Source organism: Castor canadensis, chromosome 4, assembly GCF_047511655.1.
Source record: "Castor canadensis chromosome 4, mCasCan1.hap1v2, whole genome shotgun sequence".
Classification (NCBI taxonomy): domain Eukaryota; kingdom Metazoa; phylum Chordata; class Mammalia; order Rodentia; family Castoridae; genus Castor; species Castor canadensis.
The window spans coordinates 158842273-158864077 of NC_133389.1; the positions used below are offsets into that span (position 1 = coordinate 158842273).

Consider the following 21805-nt stretch of genomic DNA (forward strand, 5'->3'; position numbering starts at 1 on the left):
CCTTGACTCTGTCTCCTTCCTCCATCTTCACAGGTGATAAAATGTCACACCTTCCTCTGACCACAGCCTGGAAAGGATCTCCACTTTTAAGGACTTGTGTGATTAAATTGGGTTCACTTAGTAAACACAGAATAATTTCCTCATCTTAAGGTCCTTAGTGTTAATCACATCTACAGAGTCCCTTTGCAATATAACCCAACATATTCTCAGATTCTAGAATAGATGTCTTCACAGGGCCATTATACTGCTGACCACAATCTCTGTCCAGGTCAGATTTCTAACTTGCTACTTTGTCTCTCAGGACTGGAATTTATCATTTATGTCTTCTTATTTTTTTTATCTTGGGATTCTGAGTTCCTTTAGCAAAAGAAGCATTTTATATGTACCCTGCATCACCTAACATATTCATACTCAATGCACGATTATTTAACAAACAGATAAATGTCAAAGATGCAGCCAAAACTGCAGACAAAGAAACTAAGAAGCAAGATCCAGATTTGGGAGAAAGTCAGTGCTTAGTGAAGATGAAGAAGGGAAAAGCTATGAGTTAGGGAAGATTTTATTTGTTTTCTAACTCAAGAATATAAAATTGCCACAATATAAAATTGGCAATAGAGAAAGAAATTTGGCTGTTTTAATACAGTTGTATGTAACTCTGATGGGGGGAGATATGTCACAAGATCAGTGCAGTAGTCCAGGCATGGTGGTGCGTGCCTGTAAATTCCATCACTGGGGCAGCTGAGGCAGGAGGATCACAAATTTGAGCCTGGGCTACATAAAGAAAGCCTGTTTCAAAAGACAGGGAAGGAGCGCTGGGGGGATGCCAGCACTCATGTGCTTCTCACTGACATTTCAGGACTCGGAGAGCCTCAGACTTCATCTGGATCCTGAGTTGGATCGGCACAGATATGAGAGGAAGATCAGCTTTGCAGGGGTTCTGGATGAAAATGAAGACTCAAAAGATTCTCTCCACAGCAGCAGCCACACCCTCAAATCAGATACAGCTGTTGAGGAGAAGAAAGGTATGGAATAGCAAGGATTATTTCATATTTCAGGGTTTCTCATAGAGTATCTGGCCTGGGAGCTAAACAACAAATTTGTATGCTCAAATTGATGGCTCCATTCAATCCTGACTCCATAGGTTCAATGAGGTAGGAAGCCATACTAGTTAGAGGTTGGACTCTGCAGTGTTACCTGGGTTCTAATTCAATAAATCTCCATATCCCATTGATTCTCAGATGCCACTAGCTTTCAGATGAACCATTATTTTATTTACCAATGAAAAAGGAACAATACTCCCAATTCAACTTTTAGGTAATACTCTTTTATCACTTTGCTAGTCTTTTATTTTTATTGAAAGAGGACTTTCAGATCTATTTAGGAATGATTTTATTATTATTTTAAATCATTCTTTTGAGTCAAAAAAGAATATAACTAAAATATACTGGTTAAAGCCTTTCTAAACCATCTTCAGTTCACAGTTCAAATGTCTTGATTATTTTTCAACTCAGAGTTGTCAATGTCTGTGTTTTTCTATAGGATAATGTCTTCTGTGTCATCAGATTGTTAGTGATACATCATTTCTGAAATGGGTCCATAAAAGAAATAAAGCTATTTGTGCTAGTTACTTAAACTAAATTTCAATGATATGAAGCTAGTCTAACTTCAGTTACTCTTCAGTAGTGTCACTAAACACATCCAACTTGCTACCTCACCCACTCTCCCACCCGTCACTACCACTTAGCTCCTTGGGGCTAAAAGATACAAGAACCTGTACATTTTGCTGCTAATGCTTTAGATGTTCACGTGGACTCAAACAAAAGCAAGTGTATCACGACTGCTACCTGGCACTAGTTATCATAAGATATCATCAATTGTGTGAAAAATCCCAATTTTAAACATGGTAAAATGTGAAAAACATGTGCATCTTAAAATGGGTGAATATAGCAACTGTCTGTGTGTCTTGTCTATGTTACTGACATTTTAAGCTGAAGTTTTCTATAAAATTGAGTTAATAACACCTTCTGCATTATGATGCTTAGAGCTTTAAATAATGTAATGCAAGTAAAGTATAAAATTAGTACCTGGTGAATAGTAGGAATTTGATAAATAACTGTTGTTGTTCTTATTTTTTATATCATGAACATATAGAGTAGAAACCACGCAGAAAATCCTAACTACAAACTGAAGATTACAAAGTTTTAAGTTACTCTCTAAAAGTTGATCCAAACTATCAACTTCACAATCTGATTTTTCTATTTCTTAGATTTCATTGCTTTTCAATGCTTTCATAAAGAATTTCATTTAAAAGAACATCTGCACATCTGTTAAGAGAGGCAAAACTGATCTTGTGCATTGAAGCATTTCCTAGTGTCCTATACACAGTGACGGAATATGTGTGATTAGCTCAGTGAATGAATGGTTTTCAAAGGGAATAGCCCTATCTAGAAAAAATATATAATATTTAAAGTCTTTTTGAGAAAGGATTTGCTCTGGGAAAAGTTTGAATATTTCAATATTAGAATGTTGTCACAACATTTTTACCATTATAGTCTTTTGAATTTATGGTGAACAGAGGACATGTTGTAGGAAGGATAAGCAAAGTCTGGAGCAATTTCTGAACATGAAGAAGTGTTAATAGCTGGGCACAGTGGATCATGCCTATAATTCCAGCTACTCAGGAGGTAAAGATCAGGAGATTGCAGTTTGAGACTAGCCTGGGCAAAAAGTTAGTGAGACCCTGTCTCAGTTAATAAGCCAGCCTTGGTGATTGATGTCTTTTATTCCAGCTATGCAGGAGGTGCTAGGTAGGAGGATCATAGTCTGAGGCTAGTTCCAGGCAAAACTGTGAAGCCCTACCTGAAGAATAACTAAAACACAAAAAGGCTGGCAATGGGGCTCACGTGGTAAAGTGCCTTACTAGAAAGCAAGAGGTCCTAAATTCAAACCTCAATACACAAAAGAAGTATCAAGTCAATAATTTTCAAACATTACTGATTCAAAGATAATTTTTATCTTTTAAACATATCCCAAATATATTTTAATTTAGAAGGTAGTGTTTTTTATACCATTCAAAGATATAGTGATAATTATTATTTAAAGTAGTTGAATAAAAATTTCAATACTGACCTACAATCTTATTTTTAGAAGAAAAATATCTGATTAATCTTTAAGGATATTTAATTTCATAATTATTATTTACGTAATTTTTTAATGTTGAAACACTCAAGTGCTTAGTATTTTTTCCCCACACAGATTGGCTATGTTAATATGTGAATGTTGCTTAATGAATGAAGAACAGATGAGCCACATATGCTGGCATATGCCTGGGATCCCAGGAAGGGTGGTAGAGGCAGGAGGATAGCAAGTTCAAGACCAGTCTGAGCTAGGTAGAGAGAACCTGTCTCAAAAAAACCAAAATACATACATGCATACATACATACATACATAATACACAAATAAATGAATAAATAAACAAATAACAGAAAACTGAGTCTATAAATAAAATGAAAACATACCCATAAAATGTCTTTTTTTTTTTTTTTTTGTGGTACTGGGATTTGAAGTCAGGGCCTATACCTTGAGCCACTCCACCAGCCCTTCTTTGGAATGGGTTTTTTAGAGGTAGGGTCTTGGGAGCTATTTGCCTGGGCTGACTTTGAACCTCAGTCCTAATTTCTTCCTCCTGAGTAGCTAGAATTACAGGTGTGAAACATGAACATCTGGCCTCATAAAATGTCTTCAATCAGTAGGCAAAAATCTTCTCAAAGATTCCTAAATATCTTCCTTAATCCATTCAATGAGCTGATATCAGCTACTAAGACCATTTGAAAATGGTGATGATGGGACTCTGCTAATCACAATTATTAAAAGTTTATAAAATTTTTCATAACATATGCTTTTATAAAATGTCTACTCCCAAGATAAGCAAACTGAAAAGAGTGCTGATTCTACTAAAGAAAACTAACATAAATTAATGCTTAGAACTAAAAATGTCTGCCTAAAATCTCCACGTAGAGTTCATCAAATCATCTTACCCTGTTCCTATGACAAAATAGCACTAGTATTCCAAATACAAGCACCAAGACTAGTCTCATTATTCATTGATCTACTAAGCTATATATCAGGAACCATTACAAGTTCCCAGAACACAGTGATGAGCAAGAAAATTTTCCCATATATATTTTAATTCATAGTAATTAGTAGTTAATAGCTAACAGTGAATAGCATGAAATACCAGACTCTCCAGTGGAGATAAGTAATATGAAGAAAAACAAATTATGATCAGAGTTGAGTTGGGAAAGGATGTAGTCCAATTCAATTAATCTTGAACAGAGATACCTGCATAGTGTGAAAGAGCCAGGAATGCAAAGGGTTCAGGAAGGAGTGCTGCAGAGGCAACAGTGAGAACAAGGCTGTGATGCAGGAATGAACTTTGGATATTTGAAGAAGGGCAGAAAGAGCAACATGGTCACATTAGAATGAGCTGAGGAAAGAGTGCTAAGACATGGGTAGAAAGTTAGGCAAGGGGTGGAGAGGGTCTGGTAAATAAGATTAGAAATCAGATTCTATTTTAAACGTGTCAGAGAGTTGTTGATGATTTGACCATAGAAGGTGTGTATTTATGATTTATGTATTTAGAATGTGACTGAATCTATGTGATGAGGGAAGGTGGAGCAGTTTTAGGTAGTTGCACCAGTCCAGTGAACAGGCAACAAGGCTTTCAAACTCCTGTGATATTTTAAAGTATAGAATTGGCAGGGCTTGCTATTAGATGCAATGTGGAGTGAGAGAGAAGGGGAAAAGAGATCTGCTATCCAATTTAGATGAATTTGTTTCATGCTAGTTCTTGTTGTCATGGAGATAAAGGCTAAAATTCAATGCCATACGATCTCAGCTGACATTTTCATGTACAAAACCAAATCTGAATTCAAACTGCTGTGTCCCTGGTAAATTACTGATATCATAGCTCTGATCCCTAATTTTTTCAGGGTTACAAGATATCTCCAATTATCTTTATCGTTAGAACAAATTCTCCAAACAAAATCTCTTCAGGTCCCATTAATTTGGGATTATTTTGCTGCATATATCAACTGAAAAACATTATAAAACCAGCCAAAGAATGCTAGTGTGTGCCTTTCTTTAAAAAAAAATTCTGAGAATTATCACTGTAATCTTTTTCTCTATATACCTTTCAATATACTTAGACATCAGATTGCTCTAGTAGCCATTAAAAATGATAGCTATGTTCTGTTTCAAACATATTTTGGATGGATCATCCTCTCAATTAAGCCTAAAAAGAATATTGAAAAATGCAGTTGGGTAAATTTTATGTGATAAAAAATATAGCATTGTGGTTTATAGTTTTTGTGGAATTTATCCAATTGTACTCAAAAAATTCCTTCCAGATGTGAAATTCTATCCAGATGTGTGCAGGAAGCTCAATGAATCTTGCACTGCTAAGTGGTAATAATTTTAGTCTCTGTCAATCACAACAGTAAACCAGAGATTAAACACTCACATTGTTCATGAGATATTCTTCTCAGCTCTTTTATATGGCATTGAAAGTGTACATTTTACTAGCCTTTTAAAGAGTTATACAAGTTCTATTATAGTTACAGATTAACTCTCCAGTGGCTAAGAAAGTTGAAACTAAAATACCAACTTCCTGATTGGGAGTTCAAAAAATAGTAATAGCTTTGCTTAAATAATTAGTGAGAAATCTTGTTCATATCTTAAGAAGATAAGCATACAAAATAGCCCCTTCCTGACAATAGATTTTAATCCCTGAAAACTTTTCTTATCCTGTTCTCATAAAATCAATATTGGTATATCAAACCTTCAAAAAAAAGTGGGGGGGAAGGAGGTATGTATATGCTTTGGGGTTTTTTTTGAAAAGTAGGTTTCAAATTTAAATGTGTTTCTTTTACCTTTTTATTTCTATTACTGATGACTGTTTCTTCCAGAACACTAAAGATGAATAATGCATGCTCTTCTCGGTACACATAGACTGTAAGGTTGGCTAAGGGCGTTGCAACATTTGGACTCCCATCTCATCAGCCTTTGAGAGGAGGATGCTATGAAATCACTAGGTGCATTGAAAATGGAACCATGTCACATGCATGCTCACCCAAAGCACCCCAGTGTAAGCAGACCCCTTAGTGCCTTTGCTGAGGAGCACAGCGCCACCCACTGCTGACTGTTGGAGAGAGAAGCACCTCTCATTTTTATTTCTTTATGAGGTATTCCAAAAGGAAAGGGTTTCTATGACAGCTGTCAGAATTCTGTAAGTCCATTTCACAAGAAAAACAAACACATGATGTGTGGTTCTATTAAACTAAGTAAGAACACGATGTGAGCGCACAAACTTCTTGGTGATGGTGATGTGTGGGCACACTCATGCTTGTGAACCCTGGGCCAGAACGAAAGCAGACTGTTCCCAGCCCCAGTGAGCTTTGTCACCAAGAAAAAGGCTGTACAAGCCCTCCTTGGTGGCCTTGGCCTCCTGCCTGCCTAACCATGCCTGGTGACTGGGGGCTGGCGGGAAGCTCCTGTTAAGAAATGCCACTCATCCAGGCTGATAGAAAAGGATGCTAAATCAGGGACAAATTGGGGAGAACTTGGATATAACAGTGGCTGGGAAAAACTAAGGGGGGGAAAGCCCTATTTTATTCTTTTAATCCAGTTCCCAGCAGGAAGATCAGGATAGGAGGTTCTCGCCTGCTCCAGATTAAAGGAACCCGCAGTTTCCAGGTGAAGAAGGGGGGTTCCTTGTCCAGCATTCGCCGGGTCGGCAGCTTAAAGAGCAGCAAGTTATCACGGCAGGACTCAGAGTCTGAGGCTGAGGAGCTGCAGCTGTCCCAGAGCAGGGACACTGTCACTGACCTAGGTAACATAGAGGAGTGGGGTGTGCAGGGACGTGGGGGGTAGGAAGACAGGACCCAAGTCCTGAAATGCCTAAAGTCCATTTTCTTACATGTAAATAGATGGAGAGCAGAGACACAGGTTAGACAATTTCTTCCATCTGAAAAACACACTTCCCTGTCCAGCTCAAACATCGACTTGCACATGGGTCAGCCGGGAGTTTTGTTAAATTCTGAGTCAGCTGTCAGGGTGGGATTCTGAGAGTCTATGTTTTTAGCAAGCTTCCTGGTAGATAAAGCTGATGCTGCTGATTCAGGGACTGCACTCTGAGCAGATAGGGGACAGAATATATGTCAGGGAAAGAAAACACTTGAATGACTAGAACAGTTTTAGACATTCAGATGTTTCTCTATCCATGTTTCTGATCAGGACTTTCAAATTCAAATGTAGAAACTCTCATGGGGACAGATATCTAAAGGCCCTCTATATTTTAAAGTCTCCATTTAACAATAAAATTATCTAATGCATCAGAGAGGAAAGATTGTCTAGACCTTACAATTGGGGATCTTCAGCAGGTCACTTGACTTCTCCAACCATCCAGTGGAAATCATCCTAGTTACTCCTCGCCTACTCTTCAAGGTCTCTCTAAAGAAAAATTAGGGGATGGTTGTAAAATATATGAGAATGAGTTCTGTATGCAATCAAAGCAATAGATTTGTGGATGGTCACTGTAGGATCTAAAGAGACTCTTATTCCCAAAATGTGTTAGTCCAAATTAAGGGCCCTGATAAGCTTTTTAATAGACAAGAAAAAGATTAAGTAGGCATGAAGACAGAGCTCACCAGCTGCTTAGTGTTAACTATTAAGTAAAACTTGAACCACATTCTATTTGCTATTCAGTCTCTAGTTTCAAGTCAGCAGTAAATGGGGCTAAATGATCGATAGAGTCTGCTGAAATAGAATCTGAGTGTGTATAATTGAAGAAAGCTTAAAATAGGAAATGTTTCTACATCCACCCACTCTCGCCTTTGAAAATAGCTAATTTATGCATTAGTTAAGATTCAGCTTATTTTTCAAGGAAACAATAGAGGAAAAAAACCGTGACTTCTGTTATTGTAGGACTGAAGCTCTAACATCCCTTAGGTTGGGAGAAAATTACAGTTCATAGTTTGATTTGATAAATTTATCCTGACCAGTTGAATCAAAGTAGTCAGGCAATAGACATTGTTTTTGTTATTGAAAAGATCCATAAAAGCTTTGAGATTTGAGGAAAAGTTTTATGTGCAATACACTAAGCAGTGAAGTCCCAAGAGCTGTCTCCTTTATGCTTGTCCCTAAAGAGGACAGAGGGCTGTCTACAACTAAACATGGCTTTCAAATTACCTTAGTTTTTCCAAGGCACCCTGCCATCTTTGAATAGCTCTGACAGCGGAGCCTGGTGGCTACAGCAATAATACTAGCTGCAGTCCCACTCCAGAGGAGGCTCTTGCAGGTCAGTTGGTGTCCCTGTTCAAATACACTGCTAAGGTCTGGGCACCCGGGAATGGGTATGTTCGACCTATAACTGGTTCATCTCAACAATTCAAGTGTTTTTTCTGCTCCCATCTCTCAGAATGGAAGCAATCATAACAGAGCTCATCAATGTCTTTGAAACTGCCAGTTCCGCTGGTGGTAAAGGGAACAGCTCCTGTTAGGATTCCTCCAACAAAGTCTTATGCCCTGTAACCCACTGGGCCATGGTAGTCTGCCCTACCCTAGGATTCAAAAGCATGGCCAACTCCACCACGCCAATGCTCCCCAGGGAGGCTGCACGCTGAACCTTTCTTGTGCTCTCTCGAAGAAGGAAGTCCTTGGAGTGCAAGTGAGCCCAGCATTGAGCCAGAGGGAACGGGCAGCGCTGGCACAGAGGAAAACTACCACAGGAGCATGTCCTGGCTTCATGTAAGTCGGAACCCCAGAAGGAGCCCAAGCTTCAGTTTCTTTTGCCATTGAGGAAGATTCATGGGAGGAGTACAAAGTACTACACTTAAACCATCAAACCAATCTAGTCTCTAAGAGAGAGCAGAGCGCTCTATCTTAGTTGAACCTCTCAATGCGCGCTACAGTTAGATTCTGCTGGAATATATTCAAATGTATTCAAATATATACCCAAGTGTCTTTATCTTTACATTTACATGTATATGTGTACACATGTGTGTATGTGTGTGTGTGTGAACGTGTGTGTGTGTGTGGTATTTCACGTGACTCTTCCGATTATACAGTAGTAGCTCTAAGCTGCTATTGTTGGAAGAGAAGCATGTTCATTTTCTACTGTTGCATAGTAAATGATCACAAACAATGGCTTAAACAACACATGTTTATTATTTTACAGTTTCTGCGGGTCATGAATCCTAACACATGTTAGCTGGGTCCTCTGTTTAAGGGTCTTTTACAAGGATAAGAACTGTTGTCCAGGACTGATGTGTTATCAGAAAACATGATTGTTGACAAAATTCAGTTCTTCAAGATCTATTGGGTTGCGGAATGTTGGTCAGAGGCCACTCTTATTTCCTTGTCATGTTAGCCCCTGCAACTTGGCAACTCACTTTATCAAAGACAGCAAAACAGTTTGCTAACAAGAAAGAAGTTGCATTATTATGCATCCTAGTCAGAGAAGGATCATCTCCGTCACCTTTGCTGCCTTCTACTGGTTAAAAGCAAGACAATAGGCCAACTCATATTCAATTGGAGGAGACTTCATGAAGTTTTAAGTACCAGTAAGTGTAGATCACTGGGGACCATCTTAGAAATATACTTATCAAAAGAATATCACTGGGCAGAATTTTAAAATTATACTTTTCTGAGTCATCTCTACTACCAAATCAAAATTTCCTGAGACAAAGTCTAAGCAATAGTTTCATCTGTGTTTGTTTGTTAAGATTTATTGGTGTTTCTCTTGATCAGCTATATTTCAAAATAACAAGGGAACCCCTACAGTTATTATGTGTGCCATGCCTCATGCCAGGATAAAGAAGAATATCATGGGGTCCACAGTGGATCTTTAGAGAGCTGGATATTCTGCTGAGACAATTCTTGTATTAGTTGAAAACTTTGGAGGGTATGGAATTGACAGGGCCAGGGCTATGGAATTGATTGTGATTGTTTACCTTTGTCTCTGAATAGCCAAGACCCTGTTCCAGAGGAAATGTGTTTTAGCCCTACCGGACAGGTTCAGTTACCCTTTCTATGTAGACTTGTTTTATGCTCTCCATTCAGCATGGCACACAGTCTCTCACAGGTTAGCTGTCAAGGTATGGACTAGTTTTATGAGGGATAGAACATTCAGAAGGCCATTGTATGCACATTTGGCTAATCTATGAGTCTAGGTAGGCTGTTGCATTTTAGTAAGGCCACAAACTCAGGGTCTGTGGATTTAGCTCACTGTAGAGCTCTTGCCTTTCACATTCAAGGTCATGGGTTCAATCCCTTGAACCACAAAACAAGCACAAAAATTACAAAGTTAGGGTCTGGGTATATAACTCAGTGCTATATGCATACTTAAAGTGTCCAAGACCCTGAGTTTAATCCCTAGAACTGCAAAAAAAAAAAAAGTATAAACTCAAGGTCCTTCATTTCTTATCTTAATATCTTTTTGGGGGCTGTACTGGGGTTTGGACACAGGGTCTTTCACTTGCTAGGCAGGTGCTCTACCACTTAAGCCATGCTTCCAGCCCCATTTCTTATCTTAAAGTAACATATTCTTTAAATCAACTGAGTTTGCCCCTGGTATCCTAATGTAGGATTCTAGAAGATGAGAGGATTTGAACTGGCTCAAACTATAAGACAAAAGTCAAAGGAAAGATATTGATTGGTAAGAAGTCAAATTGAGGCTCTGTAGTGGGGTTCAAGTTCCATTTCAAGATGATTGGCCAGAATGGAAGATGTACAATGGTTTCAAGTTCTACATAGAGTGGGTTGAAGTTCCAGGAGCCCTGTAGCTGTCAAAAGTCATCCATATCCTCTGTGATCAAACTTTTCATGAGTTCATGCTCTTCTGTCTGGCTCCTGCCACAACATAAGAGTTGGGAGAAAAGATGTGAGTTTTGTTTTTTGGGGGTTTTTTTGGTTTGAAATCTCCATATGAAAATATTTTGAAACCATATACTCCATAGTAATTGTTTTGAGCATTTGAAGATCTTTTACTCTTATTGTTTCAAAAAGATTCTTTTATCAAGTATTATGGAGGGAGAACAGAGGCCAAGTGGATGAAGAGTTGTGACTATGTTCTGTGGGAATGATTGACTCATCAGGGGAAGCTGACATTATGACTTTATCTTCTACATCATGTAAATATTCAATTTGTACCCTCAATGACTGTTTGAGTCTCAAAGGTGTTTGTATTCCAGGTTATGATCTTGCTATGCAATCAACAAAGCTTCATATGCACACATGTTGACTACTGCCATCCCCACTGCTACTTGCACCACAGCCGCTCCTGTGCCCGGCTGGTCAGGGCCATTAAACTGCTCTATGGAGACAGTGTGGACTCCCTGAGGGAGAGCAACAATGTCAGTAATGTGGCTTTGCGGGGCAAGAAACAGAAAGAGGTGAGTGATCCAGCACTGGAAAATATACCAATGATAGGGAAGATGAGGCCCTAACAATCTTCTGTGAGAACAAAAACTTTCAGGCAACTGCAGTTTTATAAGCCAGACTACAGGTCTGTGTGTCTTTGAGCAAAGGTAGACAGTAAGTACAAAAAAGACATGCTTTGTCTTCATGTTAATGGGTAAACATGGAGTCTTTCCCCAGGTTTTATCTTATTTCTAAGAACAAATTTGAACTCAGAGGGGTGGTGGTAATGAGTGAGTTATTATGGCAGGCACAATGATGTCTCTCTGGAACCTATGAATATGTTAGCTCACATGACAAGAGATTTTGCACATGTGATTAGAGGTTTTTACAATGAGATTTCCGTAAATTATCTCGGCGAGCTCAATGTAATCATAATGGCCCTCAGATGTGAAGAAAAGAGCTGAGGGAGTTAAAGGCAGAGAAGATGACAGGATAGCAGAGATCAGAGTGGTGTAGGGTTACAAGTCAAGAAACACTGGCAGCATCTAAAAGCTGGGAAAGAGAGGGAAACAGAGTATCTCCTGGAGCTTTCCAAGGTTGAATTCAATGCATTGACCTTGCCAGGCAGGTGCTCTACCAGTTGAGCCACACCAGCAGCCCTTTTGCTTTAGTTATTTCTGGGGTAGGGTCTTGTGTTTATGCCTATGCTGGCTTGGATGGCAATCCTCCTATTTATGCATATCATAGCATAACTGGGGTGACAGGTGCACACCACCACACCCAGCTATTGATAGAGATGGGGGTCTTACTTTTTGTCTGGGATGGCCTCAAACTGTGATTCTCCCAATCTTTGCCTCTCAAGTAAATGGAATTGCAAGACTGAACTTCCCTTTTAGACTCCTGACTTCCACAACTATTAGAATAAATGTATTGTTTTAGCCCATGTGAAGCTTGTGGTAATTTGTTACAGTAGCAATAGGAAGTTAATATAATTATGTATTGCAAAACAAACAATAAGTGGCCCAACTGTTCACAAACAAATAACAGAGAAATCTAAGTCAAATCAGACAAAAGAAAATTCCTTCAATAAACTATGACATTTTCCAGGCCTTCAGCTGTCCTTTCCTGAAACTACCCTGAGCAGCTGAACAGGCAGAAGAGGAAGACAGTGACCAGGCCTGCTGTGCTCCTGCCAGGAAATCCCTGAGTAACCCACCTGCCCCAGAACAGACACCAAAGCCAAAATGCTTGGATGACTCTGCAGCTGCTTTTCCCAGATAGTTTTTCAAACAGCCTTTTATATACCACCTATTCATTTCAACAAACATTCATTATGCACTTGCTGTTAGCATAATATTTTAGGTCAGATATCCTATTAAAAATAAGAGCAGAATATTTTTCTATTAAAGTTGGTAAGCAGGTTTGGGCTGGGGGTAGACAATAATGTATACAAATATGAGCAATAAAAATGAAAAAGCAGCTAAGTTTTATAGTAAGTTGTAATGGTGTAGTAATCACAAAAAGATTTTTTTTAATTTATTTATTTATTTATTTTTTATTCATATCTGCATACAATGTTTGGGTCATTTCTCCCTCCTCCCCCCCTTTTTCTCGCTACCCTGTTTTGCCCTTATCTCTAATTTTGTTGAAGAAAGAGTATAAACAATAATAGGAAGGAACAAGGGTTTTTGCTGGTTGAGATAAGGATAGCTATACAGGGAGTTGGACCTGCATTGCTTTCCTGTATACGTGTGTTATCTTCTAAGTTAATTCTTCTTGAACTGACCTTTTCTCTAGTTCCTGGTCCCCTTCTCCTATTGGTCTCAGTTGCTTTTAAGGTATCTGCTTTAGTTTCTCTGTGTTGAGGGCAACAAATGCTATCTAGTTTTTTAGGTGTCTTACCTATCCTTATACCTCTCTTGTGTGCTCTCGCTTTTATCATGTGATCAAAGTCCAATCCCCTTGTTGTGTTTGCCCTTGATATAATGTCCACATATGAGGGAGAACATATGATTTTTGGTCTTTTGGGCCAGGCTAACTTCACTCAGAATGATGTTCTCCAATTCCATCCATTTACCTGCGAATGATAACATTTCGTTCTTCTTCATGGCTGCATAAAATTCCATTGTGTATAAATACCAAATTTTCTTAATCCATTCATCAGTGGTGGGGCATCTTGGCTGTTTCCATAACTTGGCTACTGTGAATAGTGCCGCAATAAACATGGGTGTGCACCCATGGAGTAACCTGTGTCACATTCTTTTGGGTATGTACCCAAGAGTGGTATTGTTGGATCATATGTAGATCAATGTTTAGCTTTTTAAGTAGCCTCAAATTTTTTTCCAGAGTGGATGTACTAGTTTACATTCCCACCAGCAGTGTAACAGGGTTCCTTTTTCCCCACATCATTGCCAACACCTGTTGTTAGTGGTGTTGCTAATGATGGCTATTCTAGCAGGGGTGAGGTGGAATCTTAGTGTGGTTTTAATTTGCATTTATTGCTAGAGATGGTGAGCATTTTTTCATGTGCTTTTTGGCCATTTGAATTTCTTCTTTTGAGAAAGTTCTGTTTAGTTCACTTGCCCATTTCTTTATTGGTTCATTAGTTTTGGGAGAATTTAGTTTTTTAAGTTCCCTATATATTCTGGTTATCAGTCCTTTGTCTGATGTATAGCTGGCAAATATTTTCTCCCACTCTGTGGGTGTTCTCTTCAGTATAGAGACCATTTCTTTTGTTAAGCAGAAGCTTTTTAGTTTTATGAGGTCCAATTTATCTATGCTATCTCTTAGTTGCTGTGCTGCTGGGGTTCCATTGAGAAAGTTCTTGCCTATACCTATTAACTCCAGAGTATTTCCTACTCTTTCCTGTACCAACTATAGAGTTTGTGGTCTGATATTAAGATCCTTGATCCATTTTGAGTTAATATTGGTTTAGGGTGATATACATGGATCTAGTTTCAGTTTTTTGCAGACTGCTAACCAGTTTTCCCAGCAGTTTTTGTTGAACAGGCTGCTATTTCTCCATTGTATATTTTTAGCGTCTTTGTCAAAGACAAGTTGGTTATAGTTGTGTGGCTTCATATCTGTGTCCTCTATTCTGTTCCACTGGTCTTCATGTCTGTTTTTGTGCCAGTACCATGATGTTTTTATTGTTATTGCTTTGTAATATAGTTTGAAGTCAGGTATTGTGATACCTCCAGCATTGTTCTTTTGACTGAGTATTGCCTTGGCTATTCGTGGCCTCTTGTGTTTCCATATAAATTTCATGGTAGATTTTTCAATCTCTTTAATGAATGTCATTGGAATTTTCATGGGAATTGCATTAAACATGTAGATTACTTTTGGGAGTATCGACATTTTTACTATGTTGATTCTACCAATCCATGAGCATGGGAGATCTCTCCACTTTCTATAGTCTTCCTCAATCTCTTTCTTCAGAAGTGTGTAGTTTTCCTTGTAGAGGTCATTCACATCTTTTGTTATGTTTACACCTAGGTACTTGATTTTTTTTGAGGCTATTGTAAATGGAATTGTTTTCATACATTCTTTTTCAGTTTGCTCATTGTTAGTGTATAGAAATGCTAATGATTTTTCTATGTTGATTTTATATCCTGCTACCTTGCTGTAGCTATTGATGATGTCTATAAGCTTCTGAGTAGAGGTTTTTGGGTCTTTAAGGTATAGGATCATGTCGTCTGCAAATAGGGATATTTTGACAGTTTATTTACCTTTTTGTATTCCTTTTATTCCTTCTTCATGCCTAATTGCTCTGGCTAGGAATTCCAGTACTATGTTGAATAGGAGTGGAGATAGTGGGCATCCTTGTCTGGTTCCTGATTTTAGAGGGAATAGTTTCAGTTTTTCTCCATTAAGTATAATGCTGGCTGTAGGTTTGTCATATATAGCTTTTATAAAGTTGAGGTACTTTCCTTCTATTCCTAGTTTTCTTAGAGCTTTTGTCATGAAATGGTGTTGGATCTTATCAAAGGCTTTTTCTGCATCTGTTGAGATGATCAAGTGGTTTTTGTCTTTGTGGTTTATTATGTTTGTTGTTTTTGTAGATTTTGTGTTCCTTGTAGAGGTCGTTCACATCCACAAAAGGATTTTTTTAATTAAAACTTTTTATTACAAAAACAGTGCTTGTCTAACTTAAGAAATTTTGGCTAATAGAAGAGGTCACAAGGGTGCTACTTTAACTTATTAGATATTCTCTTTCAGTATTTTTAACATATGTGAGAGGGCATAAGATATGTATAAATCATTGACAAAGTACCCTTTTTATTCGTACAAACCTTGTATAGAGATATTTTTTCTTCATTTTGCAGGTGAAAAAAATAAGTCTCAGAGATGAGATTGCCACACTTCTCATGTATAACATATTTAGCTAGACTTTAACTTAGAAATATGGGATGTCAAAATCAAGACTTTTTAATTAGACTATATTTCATGTGGTGTTATTCATGCTGTATACACTATACTCTTTAGAGGAGAGTGAAAATGGAGAATAGAAAACCACCTCTTCCCTGAAACTTCTTCTCATTCCCTTAGTGTTGAGCACAGGGCATATTGCAGGTGGTTGATAAATGCTATTTTCCTTCCTTAGCTTTTCATCTAGATTATAATGGTATTTTACTTGCACTTTGCAAATTCTCCCATTCATTCATTTATCCATCTGTATACCTATTTAACAAATTCTTAAAGGATCCATGGACTGTGCTGAGACCATACTTTGTGCTGGGTATAATAATGGACAAAAGAGATATAGTCCCTGCCTTTATATGGCACACACATGTCATCTGAGAGATAAATATTAATCAAATAAACCTCCCAGATTGGTGTAATTGCAACAACAGTAAGTGTGTGGAGAGACACAAGTATAGTAAGAGAGCTTATGAATAAGGCTATAAATCAGGTGGGGAAAAAAGTGACAGGTGACCTTTGACTAAAGGATGCGTAAATGTTAGTTGTACACAGGACTTTCCAACTCTGGAGAAGAGGTGGGGGAAGGACAATGACATATGATGGGGCTGCGTCGGCAGGTGGAGGTGAGACCCAACACGGTCATGAGAGCTTTTTACTCTACACTGTGAGTGGTGGCAAGCATCCTCTGCTACTTAATTATAACCTCTTTGAGAACCAAGGAAGTGTTACGCATTTTGTATCCTGTGTAACACTCTAAGAGAGTACTCATTGCTAGCAGAAGAATAATAAATATTGAATGAGAGAGTGGGTTATAGTCTAGGATGGTTCATGAGCACCCTCTGCCTCTAGCTCACCCAGGACATTGGCTGGCATGAAGCAGCAGAGGAGGCTTATGAACAACCCTCTGCTGTGGCTTGCATTTCTGAAGGGAAACTCAAGCAAGAGAAGTGTCTTCTAATCTAATTGCATTTAAATTAGTTATTTGAATGGAGAGCTGAAAAGGTATATTGAGTCTTCTGTGATAAACATTATATTTCCAAAATGCTAGCTTCCTGTTTAAGCTCTTTGTTCCTCTCATGATGGTTTCCATTTGCCTGTTCTGAATCTGTCACATAAATGAACATTGCCCACATTTGCAGAGTCAGAGTGAAAGCAGAAAAAGGCAATAAATCAAAAGCAAAAGCAAAGGTCTGATTAGACTGTGAACAATTGGTGTTTCACTCATTCCTATTCCATCTTTAATTGGTTTTTATGGCCAAATACATCTGCAGCTTCTAGTACGTTTTGTAACACATCTAACTCTGCTCAATCTGCTAATCTGTATTTCAATGCACAGGGAATCACTGTACACTCTTCTAGTTTATTTTGGTGCACTTTCAAACTTAAATGTATGTAAACTATCATTATATATATATATATTTATTTATATACAAAACCTTCACCAAAGAATGCTACAGATTTTCTTCTATGTGTGTACCTTGTCAAATACCATCTTCTAAATATAGTATGTGTTCAGTAGTACTTCCTGAGGGTTGGGGATGTAGCTCAGTGGTAGAACACTCACCTAGCATGCACAAATCCTTGAGTTCAATCCCTAGCACTACAAAAATAAATAAATAATGTTTCCTGGTGAAAAAAATGAAATTGCTTCTTGGCTTTTTAGCTAAGATCAAGTGTAGTATAAAAGGAATCAACAAAACATTTCCTTTCAGTCAAAAAGAATGTCAATGGCAAGAGTTCAACTGATTTTCCTATAGAGCTAACATTTTATTCTAATGTTACAGACAACACTGTTGTGAGGCCAAGACCAAGCCATGGGTCTTGATTTCACAGGTCAGAGTGAAACATAATTCATAGCTTGCTTCTACCCAAGTTTTCAATCAATTTACCAAAGCAAAAAGAGCAAATACTAACAGATTTTTGGTCTGAGTCCTCCTAAAGTAGAGGAACTTTAGGACTTTGTTAGTGAATGCAAGTGCCCATGATACATGTACCTAGCTTTATTATCCATTTTCCAAGTCTTATTAAGTCATTCAAACACAGTGACTAGCCTATCACCCTGATGAAAAATCTCTTCTAACTTCCATTCCTTTCCACTGAAACAAGGACCCTGATTATCATAAAGTCACCAGAATGTGCCATGCTACCTAAGGAAATATGCCAGGATATTAACTATTTGACACATGAGGAGTTTGACTTGCACCATCTGACCTCATACTTCCCTCCATATCAGGGGCTAACATAAGTGCTCATAACCTAAGCTAAGTAATTTATTACATCTGTCTGATTAAAATTCCTATAATTTAATCAAGAAGTATTGTTTATAAGTATCCTTGAAAAGAAGAACATGAAACGTCCAAACAAAGGTCAAAAGGGAGAAATATTTGCAAAATTCATATATAAAATAATTATAATGACCTGGAAATAGAATCATAGTGAAATGAGTTGTTCAAAGTTGTTATGCTACATATCACAGCTTTGCTAAGATGCATATAGAAGGGAAAAAAGGCTAAAGGAGCAAAATAATTGCTATCATTGATTTGAAATTTTTGGAATTTTATTTTTTCTTCATAGTGTTTGTAATGTTTTCTGTCTTTTCCAGATATTTATTTTATTTATAGAGAGTTTTATTTTATATACATATATATAGTTTTTAAGTAGAAAAAATAAAATCAGATACCAATTTTAAAATATCTGATCTCTCTTCAAAGGGATATTACTGTATATGGTTTTTAGGACAGTTTTCAAATTATGTAAAATGGGCATGCTATTTATGCTGTATATAGCCTTTATATTTACAAAAAAGAAAAAAAGCAATGTTGTATCTCTCCGAAGTACGCACCTACATGTTCTTTTCCTTAGAATACACAAGGGCTCTGATTCCCTTGTTTCAGAGTAGGTTCATTTAAAAAGATGGTTCCATACCAGTCACATAACAGATTCATTGTCTTGGGTCTTTTGGTCAAAGTTTCAAAAGACTTTCTTGGAACATGAATATATTTTTAGATTTGTCTTTTCTTTCAACTTATCTCCATCTAATACACTGAAGCTCTGTCCAAAAATTCTTAAGAAGTTTGGTTTTTGCCCTTGGCATAGAAAGAGAAAGTATTTCATTGACATGCCACTGGAAAAACAAATGAGCTTTGTTCTGTGTAAAAAAGAAGAAATCAGAACTCGGGATAAATAAGCATCCCAGCTGCTCTGTTCACTCCATTCCTTGGCAGCTCAGGAGTCAAAGGAAGGAAGTGTTGCCTCTGTTCCTATGCAGATGAGTCAGGCCTATTCTGCACAGAGGTGGAGGGCACAATTTCAAAGAAAAGTTGCCACATCCTATAGATGAGTTTGGTTTTGTTTTTAAAGAAACCAATTTATCTATAGAACTCAGCCCTAGATAGATGCTGTCAACTCTTACTTCCTTTACAAGTCCTATCTTTGGCTACTTACACATTGACACTTTCATATGAAATATTTTCTTTCTTCCATAACCAAATGGTTTACCTTCCAATCCTATAGCAGAACTATTGGATACACTAGATTTTGTGACTTAATTCATTAAGTACTTTTGCATAGCTGTGACAAAAATACCTGAAAGAACCACTTGAAAGAAAAGATTAATTTGGCTCATGGGCTCAGTCCACAGTTTCTTGGCCTCATGCATCATGACAGTAGGAGCATATGGAAGAAGAGGCTGTCTACCTCATGGTAGATAAGAAGCTCAGAGATAGGAAGTAACTGAAGACCAGGAATAAACTTCAACCCCAGGGAACTCGGCCCCACTTACACCCCACCTTTTAAAGTTTCCAGAACCTCTGAAAATAGTGCCATCAGCTGGGGACAAAGAGTTCAATGCATGAACCTGTGGGGCCATTTCATAGTCAAACCATAACGCTCTGCTCCTGGCCCCCCCAAAGCTCATGGCCTCTCATAACACAAAATTCATTTAGTCAATTTCCAAGTGTTCCCAAAGTCTTAATAGTTTCAACCTTGTTCAGTTTAAGTCCACAATTTCCCTTGCAATTGAAGGTAAACTATAGCTCTGAGACCCTATAAAATAAAAACGAGTTGCATATTCCCAGTGCTACAGAGTAAACATTCTATTCCAAAAGGGGAGACTAGGAGAATAGCAAGGAAGGATTAGACCAAAGGAAGACTGAAACATAGCAGGGCAAACACTAAATCCTATAGTTCTATGCCTGACATCTCTCTCTTGCCTCTCTCTGTCTCTCTCTGTCTCTGTCTCTTTACACACACACACACACACACACACACACACACACACACACACTTGGGTACTTGGGAATCCCTGCCCCTGTGGCCTTACTATTTGCAGCCCACGTGACTTCTTTCCTGGACTGGCTTCACTTGTTGTCTGTGGCTTCTGTAAGCAGATGTTCCACATTCCTTGTATCTCCAATGACCTGGAGTCTCTGTTGCAGTTTAGGATTTACCCTCATAGCTTCATGCATTTCCCTCTCAAGGGCTGCCTGCTGTAATTCTGAACCCTACTACACATTGCCTGGTCTCCCAGGTCTTCTTATGAAATTTAGGTGGAATCCTCCATGACACCGTAACTCTTGCCTTCTACAAACCTGCTAAATTAGCATCATGTAGACAATGCCACATTCTGCCACCAAGTCACATTATGACTAGGCCCTCTTGAATCATAACTGCCACAAGCCTCTGAGTTCCCAGGTGACTGAATCTGAGAAACACTTCCCTAGACCACCTTGTATATTCAGGAAATCCGGAAACTCTTCTCAAACCAGTAACTCCACTTCCCTGGTGACAATTTTCTGTATTAGTCAGTTTTAGCATCACTGTGACCAAATCGATGACAGAAGCAACTTAAGGGAGGAATGGGGCTAAGCAACAGTTGCATAGCCCCATTCACTTGGGAGGCAGAGGAGCACGTAAGGAAGAAGTTGTTCACCTCATGGCAGACAGGAAGCAGAGAGATTGAGGCAGGGACTGGGAACCAGGTCTAACTTTAAAAGGCACACCCCACTGACCTAGTTCTTCCAACTAGGCCCTGCCTCCTAAGGTTTCCAGAACCTCACAAAACAGCATCACCAGTTAGGGACCATGTATTCAACACATGAGCCTATGGGGGACATTTCATATTCAAATCATAGCACTTAATATTTTAATAGATTTGTATTTTTAACCACTTGATGGAATATAATTTGCCCAGAAATGGAAATCAGGAGAGTCTTGTCTTTTCCTTATTCTGCTTTTTGCAACTTGGTCAGGTTACTCCACCTCTCTGGATCCCTAATTCCTCAAATATGAAAGAGAAGTTTGTTACTAATTATTTCTAATCTCCCTTTTCATTACAAAATTAATTGATTTTCTAAATTTCAGAAAGCGTGGGCACATAAAAGGGCCTTAAGTCGCTCCTTTCATTAGAAGATGGTTGCTTGGAGAATTGGGTGGAACCAAAGCACTATTTTTTTTTTTTTTGAGAAATCACAGCATGTGCATCAAGTAGCTCATATTCTTTTCAGTGTTCAGATAAGTCATGCCTGAGGACACCTTCTCTGAAGAAGAGAGTTTCAGATGCCAACCTGGAAGGGAAAAAGGATTCTGGAATGTTGAAGTACATCAGGCTTCAGGTATTGGCACCTGGATTAGAAACACTCATGGATCATTAGCAGGGAAGAGGCTCCAGACAGCCTGTTTGCTAGCATTTGGTGATATGTTGCCATACCTCCTTAATTAGTGAGTGAAAATGCTCCCAAGGGTCTAAGGGGGAAATTATCCTTCTTACTACAATGAGGCTAATTTCCCATGGGTGTATGATGGTGGCACTCCTATGAATGAGACCATGTCTGCCACTGTGGCTGTGGGACATTGACAAGCTATTTAATTTCTCTTAGTCTCCTCATCTATAAAATGGGGTTTATTACAATAAACACAACTCAAAGGATTGTTGCATGGATTAAATAAAATAGTTCATTTAAGTACT

The 21805-nt window shown here is 38.3% G+C and overlaps 1 protein-coding gene and 1 pseudogene across 5 annotated transcripts in view; both read left to right on the forward strand.

Annotated features, from left to right (window-relative positions):
- The window catches only part of Unc80 (unc-80 homolog, NALCN channel complex subunit), a 201098-nt gene that overhangs the window by 96888 nt on the left and 82405 nt on the right, over positions 1-21805 (forward strand). For 3 of the 5 annotated variants that reach the window (XM_074071616.1, XM_074071617.1, XM_074071618.1), the window contains exons 26-30: positions 857-1022; positions 6686-6889; positions 8705-8805; positions 11250-11450; positions 21345-21452. In XM_074071616.1, the coding sequence (XP_073927717.1) occupies positions 857-1022; positions 6686-6889; positions 8705-8805; positions 11250-11450; positions 21345-21452 (780 nt within the window). The remainder of the gene's footprint in view (positions 1-856; positions 1023-6685; positions 6890-8704; positions 8806-11249; positions 11451-21344; positions 21453-21805) is intronic. The other 2 variants (XM_074071619.1, XM_074071620.1) reach the window with 1 other exon arrangement.
- LOC141422772 (U2 spliceosomal RNA) lies at positions 17484-17609 on the forward strand (annotated as a pseudogene).